The 23,671-nt window shown below is 35.5% G+C and overlaps 3 protein-coding genes across 4 annotated transcripts in view; all 3 read left to right on the top strand.

The window, feature by feature from the left end:
* The first annotated feature begins 15 nt into the window (after positions 1-15).
* sstn (stepping stone) lies at positions 16-3,017 on the top strand. The gene is made up of 5 exons (XM_065309110.1): positions 16-203; positions 311-465; positions 529-1,241; positions 1,297-2,607; positions 2,666-3,017. The coding sequence occupies exons 1-5, from the start codon at positions 200-202 to the stop codon at positions 2,874-2,876; spliced, it is 2,394 nt and encodes a 797-aa protein (XP_065165182.1). The 5' UTR covers positions 16-199; the 3' UTR covers positions 2,877-3,017.
* Positions 3,018-3,104: 87 nt separating this feature from the next.
* LOC135796972 (uncharacterized) lies at positions 3,105-5,323 on the top strand. The gene is made up of 5 exons (XM_065309116.1): positions 3,105-3,291; positions 3,379-3,755; positions 3,818-4,619; positions 4,687-4,859; positions 4,920-5,323. Exons 1-3 carry the CDS (start codon positions 3,214-3,216, stop codon positions 4,290-4,292), a joined length of 930 nt encoding a protein of 309 aa, XP_065165188.1. The 5' UTR covers positions 3,105-3,213; the 3' UTR covers positions 4,293-4,619; positions 4,687-4,859; positions 4,920-5,323.
* Positions 5,324-5,568: 245 nt separating this feature from the next.
* The window catches only part of klar (klarsicht), a 76,193-nt gene continuing 58,090 nt past the window's right edge, over positions 5,569-23,671 (top strand). Inside the window, exon 1 of one of the 2 annotated variants that reach the window (XM_065309107.1) lies at positions 5,569-5,911. The gene's annotated coding sequence lies outside the window, so the exon portion shown is untranslated. Of the gene's footprint in view, positions 5,912-16,588; positions 16,610-23,671 lie in introns of those variants that run through there. The other variant, XM_065309108.1, reaches the window with a different exon arrangement.

Here is a 23,671-nt window from a genome sequence, read left to right as displayed (position 1 = left end):
ACAACTAGTTGTAGTCTTACAAACTACAACTGTCATTCACCGTCACTAAACTAGCCCCGATGTAGTCCACTAATTGTGTGTCCGTTATTTATGTTTTCATTTTCCATCGCCGTTAATTTTACTAATTTTCATTTGTTGTAATAATACTTTGTGTTTCGTTTAAAATGGCAGTACTAACCACTTCGTTTCACGTCTGAAGATGGGTGAGTGTTTGAAATGAAAACAACGCCTTTGGTGAATCATACACAACAGAGCAACTTGTTTGTGATTTAATAATTGCATGACTTATCGTTATCTAAATCCTTTGTAGACGATTGCATGCAGAGGGAGCAAACGAAGAGCATTAAAATGGGCGCGAGCGGTAATGCCGACTCGGCGAAAATCGCATCTCTACAAGAGAGGAAGAAACACATCCAGGACAGACTTGAAAAACATCACAAAGAGCTCCGGAAATTATGCATTGATGTAAGATAAACCCTTTTTAATTAATATCATCCAGCTGTTATATTAAATTTATTTAATTTTTAGGAAGCTGAGTTAACTGGCCAACTACCTGTTGAATATCCTTTTGAACCTGGTGAACTACCACCGACTTTCAGAAGAAGAGTAGGCACATCCTACCAGTTGAACAAAAACCTCCTCAATAACCTTGACAATGAAGGAGAGATCTCAGTCCTGGAGATGGAGATGCACATGTTGGCAAACATGGCTCAGGCAGCTCTTGGCTTGGCCAATGAAAGCACATCCAACAAGGCAGGAAAAAAGGCACACCTACAAGAATATGAAACTCATATGGCCAAGCACAAAGCCCTGGAGAACAAGCTGCATGATTTGAAAATATCTGCATCACAGACATTCAATCAACAGAAACACAAGAAGAAACCGCGTCCGGAGAAAGAACACGGCGATTCGGTGTCGATGAATTTAAATATGTCGTCCGATCCGTTCGCGAAGCCCTTCCGGCATAGTTTAAGGTCATTGCAATACCAAAGCACGCATAGTATGCACGCGCACAGCACCACAAGCTCGCATAGCTCACAAAGTGGGCATGCTGGGCATGTGAAACAACGACCTGCCTCACAGAGGTATGGATATCTTGTACCTGATGGAAGTGAAGCACCACAACATGTCCAACAACAACCACACAGAGATTTGAGTGTGAACATGAGTTATCCTGCAGTGAAAGTTGAGCCAACTCTGTATAAGTTAAGTCTGGATGGCTACAAGCAATATGAAGACAAGTAAGTTACAAAATGAAACAAAAAAATGTTTTTTAAATGAATTTATTAATTTCAGGCAAGAAACTTTGGATGTAGCTGTAAGTGAAGGTCACTTCCGGTCGTATCCAGGCATAAGCCGTACTCTTCCTCATGCTTCACGACGCTCCCCTCAAACACATTCTTATACACAAGGATACACTCACACTGCGATTCGTTCTACGCTTAATCACAGCCCCGGTGCGTCTACTTCCGTTTCCGCGTCTTTGTCCAATATGAAATACTACCCTGTTGCTCATCAACAACTGCAACACGCCCAACATATGTCGCATCCAAGACAATATTATGATTCGCGTGTACCGCCCAGTAATCCTTTACAACTGCAACCACACCAGCAATATGAAAACGTAATGACTTCCGGTGCGGGTCTAGGCGGTTATTGGAAACAATCTGAGAATGGTGAATTCTGGTGTAATAATTCCAGCACAGAGTCGATGAAAGACAAACGATTCGGTAGTTTAGACCGGAGAAAAAACAAACGGTTGCAGAAGAAAGCCGCGGTGAGTTTGGATCAAAAAAGCGCGACGCTAACGCCATCAGTGCCTTCTTATCAAGAAGCTACACGAACATTACCGACGAAAAGTCAGGCCATAGCTGCGCGGAGGCATGAAACACGACAATTGGTCAGGACTCAATCGCTTGGCAGTGTTGGTGTGGGTCTTTTGGATACGAATTGCCCAAGTGATGATTCTTCATGTGGGAGTGAGAATATTAACAGCGATACACTACGTAAGAATAAACAGAAGGAATGGTATGAGACGTCGTTGGATGGTCCGCCATGTCCGCTTGCCGTTACGCCGACGCCGTCTTTACCGCCGATGAGAACGCGTACTCATTCTCATTCGCATTCGATTGCGCCTTCGATTGCTCCCGAAGAGAAGTATTTGGATTATCCGCAGTCGCCGACTACGCCTGCGCCGATTACGCATCATTTTCAACATGCGCAGCATTCACCGCTGCTTCCTCCTTTAAGGATACATTCTCCGCAAATGTCCACTGCTAATCATCACTCTCCCCAACTTCATTCTCCTTCCACGCCTAAAGAAATCCCTGCGGAGTCTAATCCATCACCAAGAGTCCAACTTGAAAACCGCGAAATTTTTAATAATAACATGCCAAAAAATTGTACCGTCGTGCAGCAGGCTCAGTGGAAGCCGTATCATGAAGAGACAAAGCCTTTTGAAATGGCGGACTTTTATAAGTATTCAACGAAGTATAAAAAGAAACCGGAGGATTCTCCTTCGGCGCCATCGCCGTCTTCATCTACGGGCAGTAATAGACAGTCTGTTGGATCAACGGGCAGTGGTTTTAGAAATTTGCCTAACATGACGTAAATATCTGCTACTTTAATTGTTTATAAATGCATAATGATGTTATTTGGGTTGCAGATCAAGTCGAACTCCAGATGTTAACGTTAACACGCTGGTAGCTAACACTTCTAATGTTAATAACATATCGAATGTCAGCACCCTGTCGAACAGCAGCTTTGACAACAATCCGTTATCACCACACGTGGCTGACAATTTTTCAGCTGAGATGAATGCGTGGTATCAAAAGCATGAGCATCAGTCGGATAATAATAATGCGACGCTTGTATGACAATGAATGAATCAGTGTCGGTTACGTACCAACGCACAGTTGTTTAATCTACGCTTTAATTTGTAATTTTTACCCGTTTTTCGAGATTTTATTATAGAAATATTTTTAATATGTGACAAATAAATACTTTACGAGACTGAATATTGCACGATCATAGTAAACAATGTAGAAGAAAGAATAAATGTTGTATAATTTGGTAGGTAAGTGGATTAAAACAGGCGTGAGATGTATTTTCATCAGAAGGTAATGAGGAACTATTATGTTAGGCAACCAATTCAACAAAATTTTACACATGTTTGCATTTTTATCGAAATTTGTTATTCAAACGGTATAAACAATGTCACTAATTGGCAACACACCGAAAACTTTTGATAAAAAACGCATAATTGACCAGCAAACACTTTTAAAACAACAGGTAACTCTTAAAACAAGTAATTTCATTATTTTATATCATTTCTAACCTTCATTCTACTCAGAAACTTAAATAAATCTTAAATTTTAGACAATTGAATACATTAAAAAGGCTGTACTAGCATCAAAATTAATACTAGACGAAGATTTTGATGCGTTATTGGATACACCATTAATATTCCTTCCACATGTCGTCAGAAATTACAGGCCAATCTTTAGCACATCTGTGTCTACAATTGCTCTTCTTACAATCTCAAAATTTATAAAAGAAAATCAAAGAGAATGTGCTATTTTAGCTTTACTGCCAGTAAGTTATGAGATTATTAGTATTGGAAGACATTGGTATAAAAAATACAAGTGTTTTAAACAAATTGATGAGTTTGTTTACAACTTGGAGCAGCAAGCACTTTTGAATAACAAAGTGATCAAACATTTGAATATGAGAATAAATAGTATGGTAGAATTACAGTAAGTATAGTAATCTATACTAAATATTTAGTATTTGTTTAATCAAGTAATTTTTGTTACAGGAATAAAATTAATGAAGTTGCCTTTGGGTTAATCCAAGTTGATGACTTAAAATTTGCCAGTTTTGCTTGCAGAACATTAGAAAATGTTTGTGTGACACTACAGGAACAACTAGTGATACATGCAACGTATTCAGAGTCTTATTATAGTTATATTGGTAATTGGCACATGGATAGTTGTCCAGAAAATGGTAAAATTGAAGAAATCACTATGTTTATTGAGAAGTTAAGTGAATTTTACATTCTCATTGCTTCCAATTTAATGTCTTCTTCAATATTTTCATTGGAGGCGGCTATGTGGCGATCTAATCAAGACTTTGAAACTGTTTTCAACACTATTAAACATGCGACAACTCAGATAAAACAGTCGCGTTATGATATTGAAAAGGAACTGAAGCAAGTCTTCTATGATTTTCACAAAACAAGCAGTGTGCCAAAACAAACTACAAATAATTTAAATAACAAACAAAACAATTAGTACCTATTTATAACGATTCACTGGATGATTGTAAAAATAGGCTACGGATTGTTTTTGATTTGACTAAAAGTATTGAATCCCAAAATGCAAAAACTAGGTGTATATTCCTTGAAGAAATGATGGAAAACCTCGAGGCATCGACACTACAAGTTAGAAATTTGTTGCGATATGAGAAAAGTCTCTTAAAACCTGAAAACGCAGATATATCAAGAGATTGTGAACAAAATCATTTAAAAACTACTGATATGGATACAAAAAAAGAAGTTATTAATCATAAAGAGGCAGAAATTGGGAGTGACGATGAAGAATTCGGATATTCACCACATGGTAACTCAAAAATTCAAGACAAATTAAAATTATGCGTAAAATACTTCATTAATTTTGTTAATTTTAGAGTCCGATGATGATTTTGACCGTAAATGTTTACGAAATAACGAAGATTATGATCGTGACGCTATACAATCAGTGGCTGTGCAAAATTTAATGTTACAAGAGCTTAGAAATCGAATGAAAGACGTCAGAAGAATTAAAATAACACGCACGGCTACCGGTGATTTAATTGTTCAAGTTAGTACAATAATTTTACTATCTAATTTCCGAGTTTATTATAAAATTACGATTTTTAAGGAGCGACCGGTAACTTTGCAAGAATCTGGTGGACAAACGGAGCCTTTATTAAAAAAAGCAGTAGAAAAAGCCAAGAAAACTTAACAGAAACAAATCCTCCTTTAAAATTTAATCTTTTTCAAGGTGATGTACCTCCACCTCCGCCGCCATGTCTTCCAAACATGAAATTTAACAATTTTGGAGGCGAAAATATTGATAAAAGTGCAATTCAACCAGTAAGTAATTTGCCAGTAAATAAAACACTATTGTCTTCAATCTCATCAATTGCAATGCAAAGAAACCAAAATGAGGATGTATTTGGTTGTGATGGTGATGAATATGTTGCTAGTGATGAATTTTCATCAGATGACGACTAATACTTTGGAAATGAAAAAAATTAAATTGATATTTATTGAATACATTCACCACTTTTGTTTTTATCTTACTTGGAAACAAATAAAAATAACAATAACATCTCAAAGTAGTTAATAAATACAGAAAAACATATTCTAAAGATACATTACTTGTATATTATATTCACTTGCTTGGTAAATTGAGTTGCCTACGTATTCAACCAAAACAACAGTTAAATTCAAATCGGCGTTCGTGGCGCTGTCGACAGCACTGAAGTTGCCGCGTGCGACTTGCGGCTCACATCACATATCGCATTCGTGTGCGGATCAGTCAGGTTGAGCGCGCGCGTGAGTCGCTGTGTGTGCGCGAAGTGTTGTGATCCGTTAGTCGGCGGTGGTGCAACCGCACACTTCACCCTGTGTTGTGCTGTATGTGCATGCACGCACAAGGCGCAAACGTTCTCCCGCAGGATGTTCGGGACGCGCAGCGCTCCGTGAATTCGGAGGTATCAACGCAATCGGAACAAGTGAAACACAAAACACGACGACAACAACAACGGCACACCAGCAGGCAGAGAGCAGGCAGGAGCAAGACACCGAAAGCAAAACGCGTTGCAGTGCGCTAACGGACGCGCAGCCAACGAACACGACACAACAACGGTGAGTAAACCTTGAGCACTTATACTCACGATAACCATTTTACGATATGAAATGTGTTTCGGATAAAATTTGATTCTAATACCGTCAATTGTTTGCTATCCATCACTAAAATCAGTAAAATTTGTATTAAATCGTCGAAAAACTCACGTTACTTTAGTTATGTCGACTTAACTTTTTTACAGTTGGTAAATAATTTAATTAATAACAATCTGGTGCAAGTGTTATTAGTCTAGCGTGTTGCGCTCGCGAATAATTAATTAAAAACTAGAGTAGCACCGTTTTTTGAGTGATTATTAAGCATCCTGCGCGCGCGACTTGACTTAAGTCTCAACGCTGTCATTCATTAAAACCTTACAACTGCATGCACTGCAGAGTGCACACGCCGCCGAAGGCAATAAAAGCGTGTTGCGGTTGTCTGTGTTGTGAATTTGCTGTGAATCGCATGCGAAACATGCGACAGGAAGTCTTACTCATCATCCAGAGAGTTCAGGTGAAAAAAATTACATTGATTTTACGCTCTGCTCACGGTTTATTTACATTTTCATTTAAAACATTTGCAGCTTCATTGAAAATTTTCATTAGTTAAGTAAATTTGCTACGATTTGTTTATAAAGTGACCTCATGTTATACAATGTTGAGTTATTTGCTTATCAATTGCTTCAGCGTGAACTTTGAGCGTTTTTGCGTCGTATTAACCAACTGCCAGCTCTGTTCCTGACCAAGTTAGACTTTTAGCTCGTGGAATTCTCGTCGAGATCGTCGTGATTTCAAGTACAGGCGCTTAATTAATGCATAAATTCATTGAAAGGCCACCTGCACTCGTTTGACATTCGCTTTTAATTGATAAAACACATTCTTTGCATAGTTCTCACTAAAAAAATTACAAAATTTTATTTTTTTACTTCCATCTTTAAAGTGCAAGCTTTGCAATGGTTTTGAGACACAAAAAGGTTCTTTAAACACGGACAGCCAAGGCTGTTACTAAAGTATTTTAGTCACGGGCTTTAGTCACAGTTTGTGATAAAAACTCCTCCTGTTTAGGCATTTGATGCTTAATATATTAATTTGGCGATATTTACGCATAAAATTATGTAAGTAAAGATTAAATTTAATTTTTGTATATTCTAAACCTTTGAACTTAGATTTTTAATAGCAAAACAATAGTAGTTATCAAGGTTTATTTTTATTCGCTGATAATTCCGCGACAAGTTGGGTTGCATTATCGCGTATTTGACACTTTGAGTAATATATTTAAGTAAGTTACTGAGTACAGTTAAAATTTGTTCGTAAAAATGTGTGAAAACTACGTTTTAAAGTGAATTTATTAACACTCAATAAGGTGTTAAAATTACTTCTGGCAGCCATTTTGATGTTTTTATTGGTAAATCAACTTTTTAAAAATATTACCTTGATTATTTGCGCAAAATACTGTAAATCATCATCAATCCCATCATTGTTTCATCGTTATTCACCGTTTTTTCTTCGCTTTTCTAGTTTTGTTGTGTGCAATTCGTGGTAAATTGAAAATGTGCAGTCACTTCATTAGTTCATTGCTTCATTACGGCATTATGTATTGCTCGAGCACGTTTGGCGTGCGGTGCATTAATTAAACGCCAAACCCACCGGCAACACTCTGTCAATTAGAATGATTATCGATAAGTTTGTTAATAACCTGCATTCACACGGCCGTCGCGACGGGCGGCTCGGAATGCATAATGCCATAATACCTGCATTGCGCTCGATGTGCTTAAAACGCGACTAGTCACACGTACACACACATAGATCTTGTGCGGAGACGTGGGATGTCATGTTGTACTTAGTGCGATAATTATTCAGCACTTTATGACATGCTGCGAATGCCAACATTTCGTTTTTTTCATTAAATGGCGGTATTATTGAAATATTATCGTGGTAATGAATAAGGACGGTGATAATTGATTGTTATTGCTTTGTATTTTAAGTTTTTATGTGACAAAATGTGGTTAGGTATTGATTTATTGAATAATTAGGTCTATTATGTTCGAATTGAATACTAGATTTTATTCACGGTCAATTTACAGAAGTTTTTATGGTCCCAGAGTAAATTTTCTGAAGATATTTGAAAAAAATAAAGTAAAATAAATCCGGCCCTGCAGACTGACACTTCAAAATTAATACGCCCCTGTCCTAAAACACTTCTGAAACACAATATTTCAATAAATTTCAGAGTTTTCTTCTTAAAACTCTAGATTACTTCATATTTTAATACCTACTCACGAAATGATGTAATATTTTAGTATTACAAGTTAAAGAAATGCGTAAAATGCTTTTAAAATCCGATTAAAATACAACACCACTCTTTTTTAACGAAAGAAAGTAAAAATATGGCGCCGCCAGGTATGCGCCATTGGAGCAGATGGTATCACCATATTTAACAACCTCTGCTTTGCGAATATTGCGCGAATGTACATGACCATAACAACTCACAAAGTCGCCAAAATTGTGTTTCAATGTCCTTACACACTCTCTCAGCTCCGTTCCACTTCCAATTTGTGAAATTCACCATCGCAACACGTCGAAAACACACAATTCCCCACTGTTTTTGCGCATATGCGTACAAATTCACTAATATGATTCATAAAACTTGTTTCCACCTGATACGCAGGTATTATGCATATTACATGATTCACTTTTCTTTTCGTTTCGTTTTTAAATTCTTTATTTAATATTTCGTAGTGCATCAAACTAGTTTTAGTTTTTTTTTTATTGTGTGGAAGGAATGTTTGTGGTCAATTTCGGAAGCAACGGTGAATTGTATGTATTCTATACACGATTGAAATTGAAAGTTGCTGCAATTCGATTATCGGTTTGTGTTGGAGTTATTCAATCGATTTACGCATCTCGGTCGAGATTAAAGTCAAGGCGGTACCTGAGTTTTGATTCCACGTGTATTTCATATGTTTGTGTGTGTGAATGTATGACCTAAGTAATTTTAATTCATCGGACACCCATTATGGGCAGTCATGGTCATGAGACGAGCACTTTTATAGCCATGCGACATATATTTAGAAATAAAAAAATAATTTAACAGTGATGGATTTGTGTGGAAAGCAAAAATATTTATATTTATCTTTTATTTATTTGTATGTATGTTTATTACACTCGGAAATCCTTTATTTGTTTATTTACAACGTTTGCAAAAATCAGCACGAACACATTTTGTGTTTATTTGCCTTAAATTTTGTTTAATGACCACAAAAAATACAACGGAATCTTTTATTAAATATTTGCACGCTTTGATTTGATTGTCGCCATGTTTCTTAAGCCTTCCACGCCTGCGCAGAGTGAATATTCAATGCGTACTCAGCAGATCACAAAATCAAGCATATCACTACATAGTATAAAGTAAAGTCGCTTTTTTTTTGTATGTTTAAATCTTTGAAACTACGCAACGGATTTTGATGCGGTTTTTTTTAATAGATAGAGTAATTCAAGAGGAAGGTTTGTATGTATAATAACATCCATTAAATAGTGGAGAAGTACTGTTATTTTTGAGGTTTCTAATATGATGTTGTAAACTCTGCCGTCTACTCTTTGTGCGATGCTTCGTAGCTTCCCCCCCCCTAAGCACAGACGTGTGCATGGGTGTACGTGTGGGTTGAAGTTGATCGGTTGATGTTTTTGTTTGGAGAAGGAAAGTCGCTTTCTCTGTCTGTCCCTTTGTATGCTTAAATCTTTGAAACTACGCAACGGATTTTTTAAAAATTGCGGACGTAGCGTTTTCGGCGGTACCGGCCGGCCGCGGTTTTCTCTGTAGCACTTTGAATTTCGCAGCGATCGGGCACGTTTATTATATCGGAGCTCTCCAGCGAGGAAAATAGCAATACTTAGGTAATAAAACGTTCTTTTCAGCGCGACAACGTATCAGTAATTATAAGTAAGTTACGATAAATAATTGTATGATAGTAGTTTTAAAATATAAATTAGAGGTATTTCAGTAAAAAAAAGAACTGAATAGAATAGGTATATTTTGTTTTTTATGATTGTTGATTATCTTTTGTTTCTAAATGGTAAGAATTTAGATATTTTTTACTGCGGCACATACTATAAAATGTGAAAAGTAAATAAGTAAAAATGTAGTGTATGAATTTAGATATTCCAAAGATAGCAGGAAATCTTCATGGTATAGGGAAAGGGGGATTGTTTTACTCCAAATTTAACGCGTGCGGGCCAGGGGCAGTAATGAATAAATCAAAACTACTGGATCGATTTTAATTACATGGGCTATATATTTTATACCACAACGTTCACAGTTTTTCTGTAGTGTATTTAGTATCAGTATTGCAACCGTGCGAAGCCGGGGCGGGTCGCTAGTAAGTTATAAGCTATAAGCAATCGAAGCACTTTGCATATCCAGAGTTATAGTTACACGTTATTCAAGGAAGCACACTCGTCGGCCACACCACCGAGGTTCGTAATTAGCTATTAATATTTATAAGCTTCTGCGAAACAAAACTATGCGGAATTATTCCGCTCTTGACTCCTGAGCGCAACATTTTTTATTGACTCACAACACATTTACCTATGCAGAGGCGTGCGTAACGTTTTTACGTGTCACTTTGTATTCTAATCTTAGTTTCCGACTCGCATTGTACTCTTAAACGAAAAATTTAAATACGCTGCGTAAGTCTTATTTAACTCCAAAGCTGGTTTATTTAGATTTAGAGGTTAGAGAGGATGTTGGACGATTGAAATTTATTGCACGTTTGTTTCGTTTCGTTAATTTTCACTACCTCCAGACTTGGATGAACGAGTACTTTGGCTAAATTTAGTTTGTGAACTTCGTAAAGAATCAGACCGATTACTATTTCGTGGCGTACGATAATCTGGTGAGATAATTGTTGGTTTTGCGTCGTGTTATTGAAACAAACGCGTGTGGGCATGTCCCGAAACGTCGAATAAACAATTTGGGTTAAGTTTGCGCTAAGCGTTTCTGAATACTTACGAAGAAAACTTTTTAGTACTTAGTATTGGAAAAGTGTTTTATGGTTAGCAATTTAAATTTAAGAAATTCCTATTTTAGTTTTTATAAATTTCCCGATTTTTTCCTTTTTCATTTAGTAATTGGATAATTCGATGTGAATTCTTGTTATTTATAGTTTTAAACGATTTATTTGTTCGTTTGCGTTGTTTATGTGTTGCGATATTAGCGTGGGTGTTTAATTGGGAAATAATTTATCGATTATGGTCACGTACCGCACGAGAAAACACTTAAAACTATTAGTAACTTATAGAATCTTACTAGGTGCATAAATTGAAAGTTTCAGATTAAAAAACTCATATTTTAAGTCATAAATTAAATAAAATTTATTATCTGTTCTTGTGAGCCTCAAGTTTACTAGTGCTGTTCTTTTACCGGCTAATTATTTAAAAGAAAACGTTTTTAAACGCCTTGACGTGACATTGAACTAGAAATTTTAATTCAACGCTTGTGCGCGCAATGCAACACTTTTCTCGGAAAACATGTCACTTTCTCAACGTTGTACATATTTAATTACTCCTTAAACTGCTGGGAAGACTCAGAAGACTGGTAAAAATGACTAAATTGTCAATTGAAGCAAAACAAATGAAATTAAAACAATGTATGCACCATTTTATTATTCTCAACGTTAAACTTAATCAATTTCACTTTTGTAACGTGTTTAAATTTTTGTTTTGCATATATTTTCTTGGTCTTGAAAGTGTTTAACACGTGTAGTACACGGAAAATGTATTCCTGTATTAAATTAAGAGTTTAACTCATTTCAAATCGATTTTCTTCTTGGATTGCTTCATTTCCACTGCGTAATTAACTCGTAAAGGTTTATAGTATCATGAAACTAGTTAAATCAACCGATTTAAGCTATAAAATGTATTCATCTACCTTCCGAAGGAAGAAACTGTATTCCTTGCTTTTTGTCAATTTAATTTTCACTTTTTTAGACGTCCTAGAGCGGAAACAGTAGTTAATTCAATAAAAATATTGATTAATAAGCTGCACCTTTTTAAATTTTCAATTAAACAATAAGAAATGAGTTTTAATAGTCGTAATTACTGCGTAAAAACATGATCAATTGCTTTCTATCACGTTATTTTGACATAAACTAATTTTTTAAGCCTTAAAAGCTAATGTTATCTATCACATTAATAAGTTTTTTCAGCCTTAGGCTTTGGTACTTAGCGATAAATTTAAACTAAGAGTTTAAGTCGCGTATTTATTCGGTCGATTCATTAACGCATGCATAAATTTACTATTTGCGTATAGGACACTTACGATGCACTCGGTTTCGGTGCACATTCGACGATAGATGAAAGTCTGACATTCCCTTTTAGCCGTGAAATTAATCCTTTTGCGAGACGTGCGACGAAAAACAAGACGCATCCTTTCTAGTTTTCAATACACTTTAAAATACACATATTCCTCGGAATCGTTTATTTTTAATCGTGTATTGCGTTCGGGTAAAAGTCCTAAACGCTTGGATGCAATTTGTTTGATTTGAGTTCGCAGTCAGTGTGAATGCGACTGCGACTGCGAAAATTGCGCATTCATAAACGAGCGAATAAACGTTTAATGTGCGATTATTGACTTTTACTTTAACGGCGAATTTTCATTCAATTCGGCAATCACATTAGAAGATGCGCTTCGTGCCGCCGGCGTCGAAATAATTAAATTATCGTTTCGATCGCTTTCGATTTGATGGCAGCTGATTTGCGCGCGCGCGGTAATTTCGTATATTCAACACTTAATTCAAGACGTTTCACAATCGCAGACATCAGAGATGCGCTAATGAGACTTGTAACTTGTTATAGTTGATAGGTGATCGAAAATGTGAAAAGTTATAGTTTTAGACACGCTGTAAGAAACCAATATTAGAATGTATTTTGGCATTTTGTTGGTAAATTAACATTGTAATTACTCAAAACTGCGATTTCGTGACAATATTTGTCTTCATTCATTGTCATGTGTTTCTCTCATTAACGTCTGATTAATTTATGATCTTTACTGAAAACTCACTAATTAAACACAACAAATGAAGATATATTATATACATTGACTGTGATTAATGTTTATGAAGTGAAATTTTAACTTTTCATCTTTATAAATCAAATTTTTTTGTTTTCTTTGATTTTTTTCTATGAAAACAGTTACTTTTCCCGAATAGGAAACGTTTCCCTCATGACGTCGTCATGTCGTTATGTTATCCGGTTGGATTGCATGTCTGCCATGCGTTACTTACCGTCACACATAAATAATAGAAAATTCCGACTGCGCACTGCTCCGGCAGCCTATTCCCAATTGGATCTGAATCACACACTCACACATCCACAGAATGTGATGTCTATAGCCGTATAGCTATAGCGCCCTTGCGGTTGTTCAAGCCTACGTACTCGTGATGCAATGTGTAATGCCGAATATATTATGTGAGGAAGGAATAGGAAGTGTGTAATAAATTTCAAACAGAAGTAGACGCCATGAACGCGTTGGTAACATAACTGGATTAGGTTCGGGTACTACAACAAAATATCTTGTTGGAGGCATTACCTAATCGGATGTGGATGTGGATAATGTGTGCTTCCTAGCTGCATTTGGAAGTGAAGTTAAAGTTTTGCAACTCTTCACTTTGTTTGCACGTACGTGTAGGTACCTACTATGTAGTGTTGTACGTTTGGTACGTGCTTTGACGTGAGCCCACGTCTTCCACGTCTTGTGGTTTTGTTGTCGCCAGTTACACGTCTGCTGTCTGTCCATCTGTCTGGGAATGGTTTTCGGTCCTTGAATGTCTTTCAATATCAGTTTTTCAATTTCTCCCTGTTTCCCTTCAAGGTAGATATAATTCATGAACACTGCAAGTGCATTCTTTCAATGCACCCCTTGTTTTTCTTTATTTTCCACCCTGACTTCGTGGCAGACACCGATCACATTCACTTTCTTCCCTTTTCGAGTTTCCACGAGTCCCTAGTGCTTGTACTGGCTGGTGACTGGACTTATTAATGTGGATGCGTGACGTGCTGGTTCGTTTCATGGTCAGTTGCATGTTGCACGAGGGCAGTGCTTTTAATGCCTGCTTTTTGTCTACGCGGCACTTAATTTGTGTGGGTGCATGTTTCAAACTTTACCCGTTTGGTCTAGTATAGAGTATGGTGGTGTTTATGTCGGCGACAATCGCCACCATCGTAATTGCACGAGTAACACGACTAATATACTTTTTGAAAATAAAATAAAAGAATAATGAAGGAAAATAGACGGATAGGGTGATAGTTATCTTGCGTGTTTTGACATTGACATTGTGCCGGCGGGTATAATGTGCGATAATTTAGTGAAAATTGCAAGAAAATGGAAATTTTATTACCAGGAATGCAGAATTTATGCGTTGTAGTTTAGATCAAGTGGAAAATTTTTATTTTTTCGTTTTGAATTATTTAAAGGAGGAAAAATTACGGTTTCACTCACAACTCGTGTTTTATCCATTTTACCGCGTTGGGTGATTAAATATTTACGGTATTGGTTAACCCGTGTCTAGTAACGGGTGGAAATTTATTAGTTTTCATGCAGGTAAACCCCAGACAACTCCAGGGAGTATTATAAACTTGAAAATGTTTCCCGGAAGGGTAGGAAAACGGTTAGAACAGTAAAAAACGAAATAAACTGATAAGAAACCATGGAAATTAGGGTTTAATGAGAGAAAGCAGGTTGGAAAAATAAAAATGTGAAAGAGAATGGAGGAAATTTGAGTTGTGAACCTAAACGGCTCATTAAAAGCCATAAAAAACATGGGTGGCATTTAAAAGGGGTATAAATCTATTAATAAATCTTTTTTTTTTTCAAAGATTAAATTTTAACTTTTTTTAAACCAAAATCCTCTGTTTTTTAATTAACACTAATTATGTCAGAAACCATACACTCCACTTTTGAGATTATCTAAGAGTAAAAGAGTAATGTAATCCACACACTTAGTACTCTTGTAATAATAATGATCGAAATTGTAAACAAGTAATTTAATTCGCACCGTGCATTCACGAGAATAAAGTTCAACAGTTTGGGTTAATTAACCTCGACTAATCTTCGCTCTTCATGGGAAACAATGCGAATTTCGGAAGGCATCTTGCGCAAAACCGCCGAGTTCCTATTAAAAATGCGCAAATTAATGAAGAAGAGAAGAAGCGCCGGCAACACCAACGACGAAATGAATTCTTTCCGGTGAATTATTATATTATATGAGCACAACTTTCACAAGGCAATGTTTCGCGAACGAATTGAATATAAAACATATCGTTGTTGGGCAGTGTGTGTGGCCGCGATGTGTGCACTCCCGCGTACTGTGGCTAATTGACTAATTTGCATGTAATTAAGTGGATGTTACTACGAGGAAACACTAGGTTTTTGCTTATTTGTAGGGAAAATAAAACTTTAATGTGTTGTTTTATATGCGAAATTATTAGAAAAATTAACGGGCAATAAAATATTGTAAGAACACGTGCGGAAAATATAAATTTTCTTTTTATTTCAACAAGAAAGTAAAATTTTATTGTTGTAAAACATTAATTTGAGTGGGCGAAAAAATATGGCGTGTACAACGTGCGTAAATAAGTGTCTAGGCATCAGAAACATTCAATCAACATTTATTTAAGTGGAAAGTACTTGTTTTCCTAGATATCTATCGATAAGTAATTGCTTTATTGAGAATAACATTAATAATTACTTGATTGGCGATAATGACTGATGAAAACATGATTGACGTTGATAAATCACATTGTGAAAATGATGCTTTTGCCTTTTTTCGTAAATTTTCTTAATATAACTTAACCTTCACTTAATTTATCTTAATTAATATTTTACCGGTAATTAAAACTCAACAAATTGAGATCAAAGCGCCGAAAATTTTCTAGTTTCGCATAATTAATATTTATTTATAATATTCCATCAAAAGCTATTAGGATCAATGTTTCTGTGTCAGGAAAAAATAAATAATTTTGTTTTTAGTGTGTGTCTAGTTGTAAAAACTCATTCTTTCCTGTTCACATCACTTTAACGATCGTAAACGTTAATGAAACGTCGATTTGCACTTGGAATGCATACATTAATTTTAATTTCAGAGCAGTTTAGAACTTCGATGAGTTCAAGATCATTTTTTGTCGAATTTAAGTTGAATTTCTAGATTTTAGAATGGAAATAATAAATAATGTTTCAGGATGATTAAAATGCACGTCAAATAAGAATTTAAAAGAATTTAGATACATCTTTAAAGCTATTTTAAGTTGGTTGTACTCGTAGTTAAATTGTGCTTTAGTTTCATTTTTCATTTTATTTTTAGTTTTGTAGTCGTTACATGATACGGCGCATCTTGCATCGTGCATGTTGGGAGTTTTCTCGAAATATTCAAGGTACTTATAATGGGAACACAAAAAATGTTTTCTCCACGAGAAGCTACACATATGTCAGTTATTAGAATCAAAATAAGAATGAGAAGCGAATGGTGATGATATATAAATACCTAAAGGGTAATCTTAGGCTTAACTTCAACTCAAAACAGGAAACTGTTAATTTTTTTATTTTCTAATAATAAAATTATCAAAAAATGAAATTTACTATTTTTAAATGTATTTTATGCTAATTATGTATTTTTCTGTTACAGGTGAGTTTTTGTTCAATCGATTCACGACGTTAAAAGGCATTCAAAGGTAAATTGATTTATTTGAAGTTTACGCTTTGAATTTTCATTTTGTATTTTCTAATTCGTTCAACGTGCCGGTTACAAACTTACACCGTCCATTTCCGGCAATTTGCTGTGTAGGAGGAAAATCCAACACGAAATGTGCATTTTCCACTAATCGCGTTTTAACTGGTTGTTGAATTCAGCGCTCCGTAACACGTTTTATCAATAAATGTGATTTCTATAAATCATCACATCATAATTTTCGTTTGGTTTAATTTCGGAAAGAATTAATATCTGCCTGAAAGCTTCGATAGGAAATCGTGAAAATGTTTTTCCGTGTTAGATGATTGCGTGCCAGGAGCACATCATTGGCGTGGCGCAATTAACGTCGCTTTTATAATCAATTAAGCGTTAAATATTCCGAAATGTGGATGTGAACGGAAGCAGGGTTTTTGTGAGTTATATTCCGTTTGCCTACGAGTGAAGGAGAAAAGAGGAAGAAAGCAAAAGGAGAAGAGAGAATGCGTAGTTGCACGCAATGAAACTCACGCAAGAAGTTTTAAACTCTTGGATAGTTGTGAACAGTGGAATTTTCATATTTTCAACTCGGAATCGTCACAAGTCATTTAGAACTCGCGCAGCATTTAATCCATTGAAATTTTATTCATTCACAATTTTTTTTCTACTTCCACCTTTAAATCGCTAGTTCCACGGTTTTTAGACACAAAGAGTGGTACTTTAAATACGGACTGCCAAGGCTGTGAGTAAAGTACTTTATTTACGGGGTGGAGTTTGCGCCTGCGCGTTTGCCTATGTGCTGCATACAAGACCATATAAAATGCAAATGCAATGTTGTTAACACCGGTTCAGCCACTTGATACTAAATTATTATGTGATTTTATTCATTATTCACTCTAGAATAGTGTATAAAGTATAGTATTTTATAATTTATGTTTCAGTAGTGTTATTATTTGTGATTTTGCAATATTACACTAAATATAAATTAAAATTTAACTTTAAACAAGTTTCAGTTGACTGTAATTGCATTTAGGGCATTTTAACTTGACATTTGTATCAAGTCACACCTTAAACGGACCTAAATTTGCAATTGTACTAGCGTGAATAATAGCAATTGGCAAATAGACTCATTCTCCACAATGAATTTTTGCTCGTTACGCAGGCATTTATCAATTGTGAACAAAAACATTTGAAAGTGAAGCATTCCGAGGTGTTTTATTGCTAATAATGCAGTAAAATCACCAATCACTTTCATAGCGATAATTATAACGTGCTGAAAAGTTTCAATTAAACTGATGTTTGATGCCTGGATGTCTTCATTCCTCAATCAGACGTCAAAAGTTTACTCTATAATTATTTGCGCACTATTCACTCGTTTGTAATTGTACAAAGTTTTGTTTAGTAGCGACCGAGTAATTTGTTTGCTTAGCAAAGCGAAGCGTGTTGAGCGCTCATTCAGATTGCGCTAATTGTTCTCATTGAAGCACAGACTATACTCGTACTCTCGTAGCGCAATGCAATTCTCTACTTTTCTTCGGTTCCTGCGCGGTGCTTTCGTGCATCACTTCATTTGATATTCGATCCGGTTTAGCAACACTTACAAATTGCATCCAACGTGCTGCATTTTCTATACCGTTAACTATTAACACGTAGGCAACCAATTATACACCAATTATATAACCTTGTTTAAGATGGCTGTGCGTAAATCGAATTACGCGTTGTTATAAAGTGTAAACCCACACATTTTACATTTTGTCGCATTGCGTGCGTTTATTTTATTATTTTTCTTCTTTTTAAAGTCTTGTAGGCTCTCGGGATGCTCACATTGCTCACTTTATGGTTTATTTATAGTTTATAGCTTAACTATGTGGATATCTCGCGATATAGTTTATGGCTGATCGTTTTACATCTCTCACAATATCTTGAAGGGCTATATAATAGTTGTGAAGGTGACATGTTTTAATGGTGTGGTAAATTATTCACAAGGGAGTAAAAAAACAGAAGAATTTTTGCTATTTTTGAGAAAATTAAATAGAAATATTTTATTTTTGACAAAAACATGTGTAAAATATAATTTACTATGGGTAAAGATTTGTTTTGTTGATTTTTGAGTTTTTAAAGAGTTTTACGCATGTTTTTCCTATTTTTTCTTGTGAAAACATTCCTGGGTGATTGCTTTGATGAATGATGTTTGCTCTTCTGTACCGGGAAGCTTGTAAGACATCTTTTTAAATTTTTGACGGCAATTTGGCAACACGACAAGAAAAATTCAAGCTGCTTCTCCTCTTTAACATTTTTGTGCTTAAAAATATTAGAATTTAATTTAAAATTTTAAACCTGATACTCGAAAGTCATTAGTTGTTGTGGTTTTTGCGTTGGTATTTAGCTTAAGAGTTCCTTTGTTTGCTGGAATTGTGACTTTTGTGTGAATTTGTGATTTGTGTGAATATCCGTTTAGGTTTATGCGTCGATGAACTGAGTCGTTCACTAGTTCAGTCGATTTTGCGGTCGCGTTTATACAATTAGCGCACGGGATTCCATTCGGTTGGAGTTTCTGAACTCGCAGAGAGGATTTATGCGGATTGCAGTTTGTTTACCTTTACTTTATTCTATTTATTTCATTGTGAGTCTTAACTCACACGACCAACGAATGTCCTATATAGAAAAATAAAGAAAATATTGATATTTTACTGAATTTAGTGAAAAAAATTAATTATTTGAAGAAGGCAAGTGAAAATATGAGTCAACTCATTCTTTGCTTATTGTGCAAAGAATAAAGTGGAAAATTGTATCCCTAGACCAATATTTACAGACGAAATTAAGCCATAAAATTGGGGACGGTGAGCAAACATCGTAAAGATAATGAAAACTCGTAGCAAAATGAAGGGAGACAGTATACCTTTAGGTATTACTAAAGCCAGTGACTAAAGTACTTTAGCCACGGCCTTAGCCGTCCGTGTTTAAAGTACCAATTTTTGTGCTTAAAAATGAAAAACTGGCATTTAAAAGGTGGATGTAGAAAAAAATCATTTTACTAGAATTATAACTTGATATAATATACAATTTTGACATTTGTGATTTATATTATCAGAATTATTATTACAATTAGATATTATACGGGTAACACTTAATTTCCCCGAGTAGAAATTGCATTGTCACGTCATGTCATGTCACGACTCATCTGGGCTGCCTGCCTGCCTACTGAACAGAGCGTATGTAATGTGTAATATATTACCAGCGCGATGAATACGCAATGAATACGTTAAACATTTACTGCTACAGTTTGCTGGCAGAGTAGGAGGTGTAAGGTTCGATGCGCCCACGCCTTGTTCACCTGCGGACAATTAGGGCACAAGCAGGAGGAAGCAAAAGGAGTGTGTAAAGTTTAATACCCACAAGTCATCGTCATACTATCCTACCCAACAAACTACAAGTCTTCATTTTCATTACACTTTACTTTTGTTTACAACACTAATATCTTCTTATCAACTCGTAAAATTTAAACATTTTAAAATTTTTAAATTTTATGATGATGAGTACGTGTGTGATTCATGCGTTTCAACCTTTTCGACCTCATGACAAACGCAAACAAATCACAATTTAATTCAATCGTATTCATTGTCACATTGTCACAACAATCAAATGCAACTCAACTCAATTGAGCATCGTTAGAGTGTGTGCCACATTTGACTTGACTTCCTTCGAATGAACTGCACTTTTTTATTTTAATAATTTTTTTCTATAAGGCATTGACTCGAGTAAATATATAAGCGCCTAGTGAATGTAGTGATTTAAGCTTTACCTTTTTTAGATCATAAATATGTTTATAAATAATAGCACACGTATGAGTTACGAGTTTGTTAGAGTTAATGTTAACCTGTTGAGACGATGTTTAGTCTCGCAATGTGAATGGAAAACAAATAATCATAATATATATTATCGTAAACTATTTCTTTGTTTGTAGTTGAAGGTATGAGGATAATAATTTATATTTTAACTAGCTGCTTGTACTATTTAAGAGATAAAATAACAAAAAAGCTTGTAGCAATCGTAGAAACACGTGTTTACATGTTATTTATTAAAATATGAATTATTTTGCTTTAACTGAGTGCAAAATGTTTAAAAATGTGTAAATTTGCTCCGTCTATCGTGATTTTTCACTTTGCGCATGCGTAAGTTACTTAACATGATGCTTATTTTTACTTAGAACCAATCAAGTACAAGGGCGTGTCTAAAATGACAATTTTAATTGAATATCTTGTGTCTTCAACCTTTTCCAAGTAAAACTTAAACTTGAGTCCTCCTGAGTCTTGAGTAATTGAAAATAATTGCCAATCAAGTCATCACTATCACAATTTACCCGTTCACTTTATAATTAATTGGAATAATTGCGAAATGAAAAGCGCATTGTCGCGCGTATATTCTGCGCGCGAGAAATATCTTCGCGGAATTATGTCACTGTAATTATGAGCGTGCGATTGCCGATGATAAAAAGTGCCAATAGGCTTGTCCTAGATAGGTTACACGCCAGCCTGATTACATCAACATAAACACGTATACATCATGCATTGAGCGATAATAAACATATCACTCGTCATGGTAGCAGCGCTAGTTTCAACTAGTTCTTGTGACAGAATTTACATCACGCAGAGATTTCTGAGGAATGATAAGGGGACAGGTGACAATCAATCAAAGAAATTAAAGAAAAAATTTGTTTTTAGCGGAATAATTGCGTATTTACAGTGCGCATGCTTGTATTATGAGTTAAGTAAATTGCGCATGCGTACTACTCAAAGGGGCGGAGCTCCCGTGCAAATATTTCTTGTTTTTGTTAATTTTTGAATATATTTCGCTAAAAAAATAGTTTTTTTCTTTTAACTCAAGTTTCTTGTCCCCAGTGGTCTTTATAAGTGGAAATGACATAAATGTATGCAAATCTTTGAATTCCACATGATATTTACTGTTCTTACTAGTTAGAGGTGTATATTTTTGGAAAAATTTCGAAACGTATGATACTGTTATGCATTCATATTATAATTTCTAATTTCCGCGTACGCACATAAATTCGGAAATTTTTGTGCGTTGGCCTTTGAGAGGCACATGCAATAAAGAAATAAAGTAGCAGAAAGTCACTAACGCGCGGGCAGACGAGTATCTATGAATGTCTCTTGAGCTTATTCGGTGAATCTGTGTCCATAGTGCTCATAGGTCAAGATGATAAACTTCGAAACTTCGAGTGCCGTTAGCCAACAGAACTGCGCAACTACACAAAAATTGAAAAAGACACAAGTTTAAAAACTTGTTAATCAAACTTTGTGTGCTCGTATGACTAAAATATGAGCAAGAAAAAGCTCGAAAAGGACAAAACTTGGTAAAACTCGTTGCAGTGGTAGTTCTGGTTGCAATTGCAAGTAAAGCTGCAACGCGATCTCGGTGTCTGGTGCTCGGAAACAAACGGTTTTTGCCTTTTTACCATTTGTTTTCAGTCGATTTGTATGCGCGACCACACTCGAAACGCTTAAAAGCTGTTTCAAAACAAGCCTACAGTTTAAACAACGATGAGTTTGTCCGTTTCGAGCCTAGTTGGTGCTTTGAACTTTGAAAAGCTCAAAACAATAATAATAATCATAATAATTTTCTTGTTTTGTGTGTTGGAAATTGTTTCCTGTCAAAGTGTGCAACTTAAGTAGTCTTAACTCAAAGTTAAAGAAAACTTAAGAACAAGAATAGAATTGAAATTGAATATATGTTACTAAAAGTACTTGTGTTTTAAGTTTGCAACATTGTATTGGTGGTTTAGGATTGGTTAGGATCGGCCCTAACTGCTAACTTGGTAACAAACAAAAACAAACTGTTTTCTTTTGTGGTCGATGGTTGCGAGTTGCAATTGCGGTGTTGTTGTGAAAAGAATAAAAAGTTCGTGGAAATTCAACACGTGCAGAAATCAGAGAAGAAATGAAGAAAATATTGCATTGCAGGCATTAAAATACAGTCTAAGTTTATTGTCGTTGAAATAAGGTTAAAAAACGTTTCGGGTGCCCCGCCCCACTGCGTCAGTAAAGCGCGCATGCGCAGTGTATAAGTATCAAACCTACTTAAGCTTATATCCGATGAAATACAAGAACGTACATAAATAAACTTTTTAAAAGTAAAATTATCTTGAATTGTAAAATCTGAAATTATTTGTTCTAAATTTTACAACATTTTTACACTGATTCTTCTTGAATTGCCGTAATTTGCATACAAGTTAAATGTACATACATATTTGCACACAACGTATAAAATGTTTGCAAAATACATATCAGAGGCGAAGGTACGCGCGGAATTTAGAATGTGAAACCTAATCTCATCAAATGTTTGCATTAATGGCGAACTGTAAATTTTATCTGTATCTCTAAAGTTGTTGCAACACATTTTCAACACTCTCCGCCACTTTTTCTCTTTCCGCACCATTCAATAAAAAAATTATAATGCGCTAAGTGAAAAGGGCTTAACCCTAAGTTGACTCTAAAGTTTTAAGTCAACTTACCTGCAAGCTGTGACTGGTGTCTGACTCGAGAGATAACACTAGTTTATGTTCTTGAAAAACAGCGAGGTATGAAGGTATGATAGGTGCGGTTTGCGTAATCATTTCTAAATATACATTACGAGTACTTGCTCATAATGGCGTCGAACGTCGATGCAGTCGAAACAGTCGAACGCGCAAGGTATTCGTACTTAGCGCGCGCCGTTTGGTATGCAGGTAAATTGTACACGGGCACAGCTTTCATGCAGATGGAAAACGAAAATGAAAACGAAGACACACATCTTCGTGAGGAGATTATGCAAAATTGTGTACGCATGCGCAATTTTAATCAGCAGCAATTATTTGTAATATGTTCAATTGTAGTACAGCTTTGTTCAAGTCCACATTGCTTCTATTATGATTTAAGTGATACGCGCATGCGTAGTAACTCGACTGGGCTGAGCTCTGGCAGATATATATCACCTATTTTATTATTTTTCCTTACAAATTTCCAAAGAAAAACGTTTAAGAACATTTTCTAGCTGTTCATTTTAGGAGGAGCTC

This window comes from Atheta coriaria, unplaced genomic scaffold (genome assembly GCF_025399875.1).
Source record: "Atheta coriaria isolate IRGN ID8LTWV9N9 unplaced genomic scaffold, Caltech_Dcor_3.1 hic_scaffold_8_pilon, whole genome shotgun sequence".
Classification (NCBI taxonomy): domain Eukaryota; kingdom Metazoa; phylum Arthropoda; class Insecta; order Coleoptera; family Staphylinidae; genus Dalotia; species Dalotia coriaria.
Note: the sequence above shows the minus strand (reverse complement) of the source record. Positions and strands in the feature narration are given on the sequence as shown.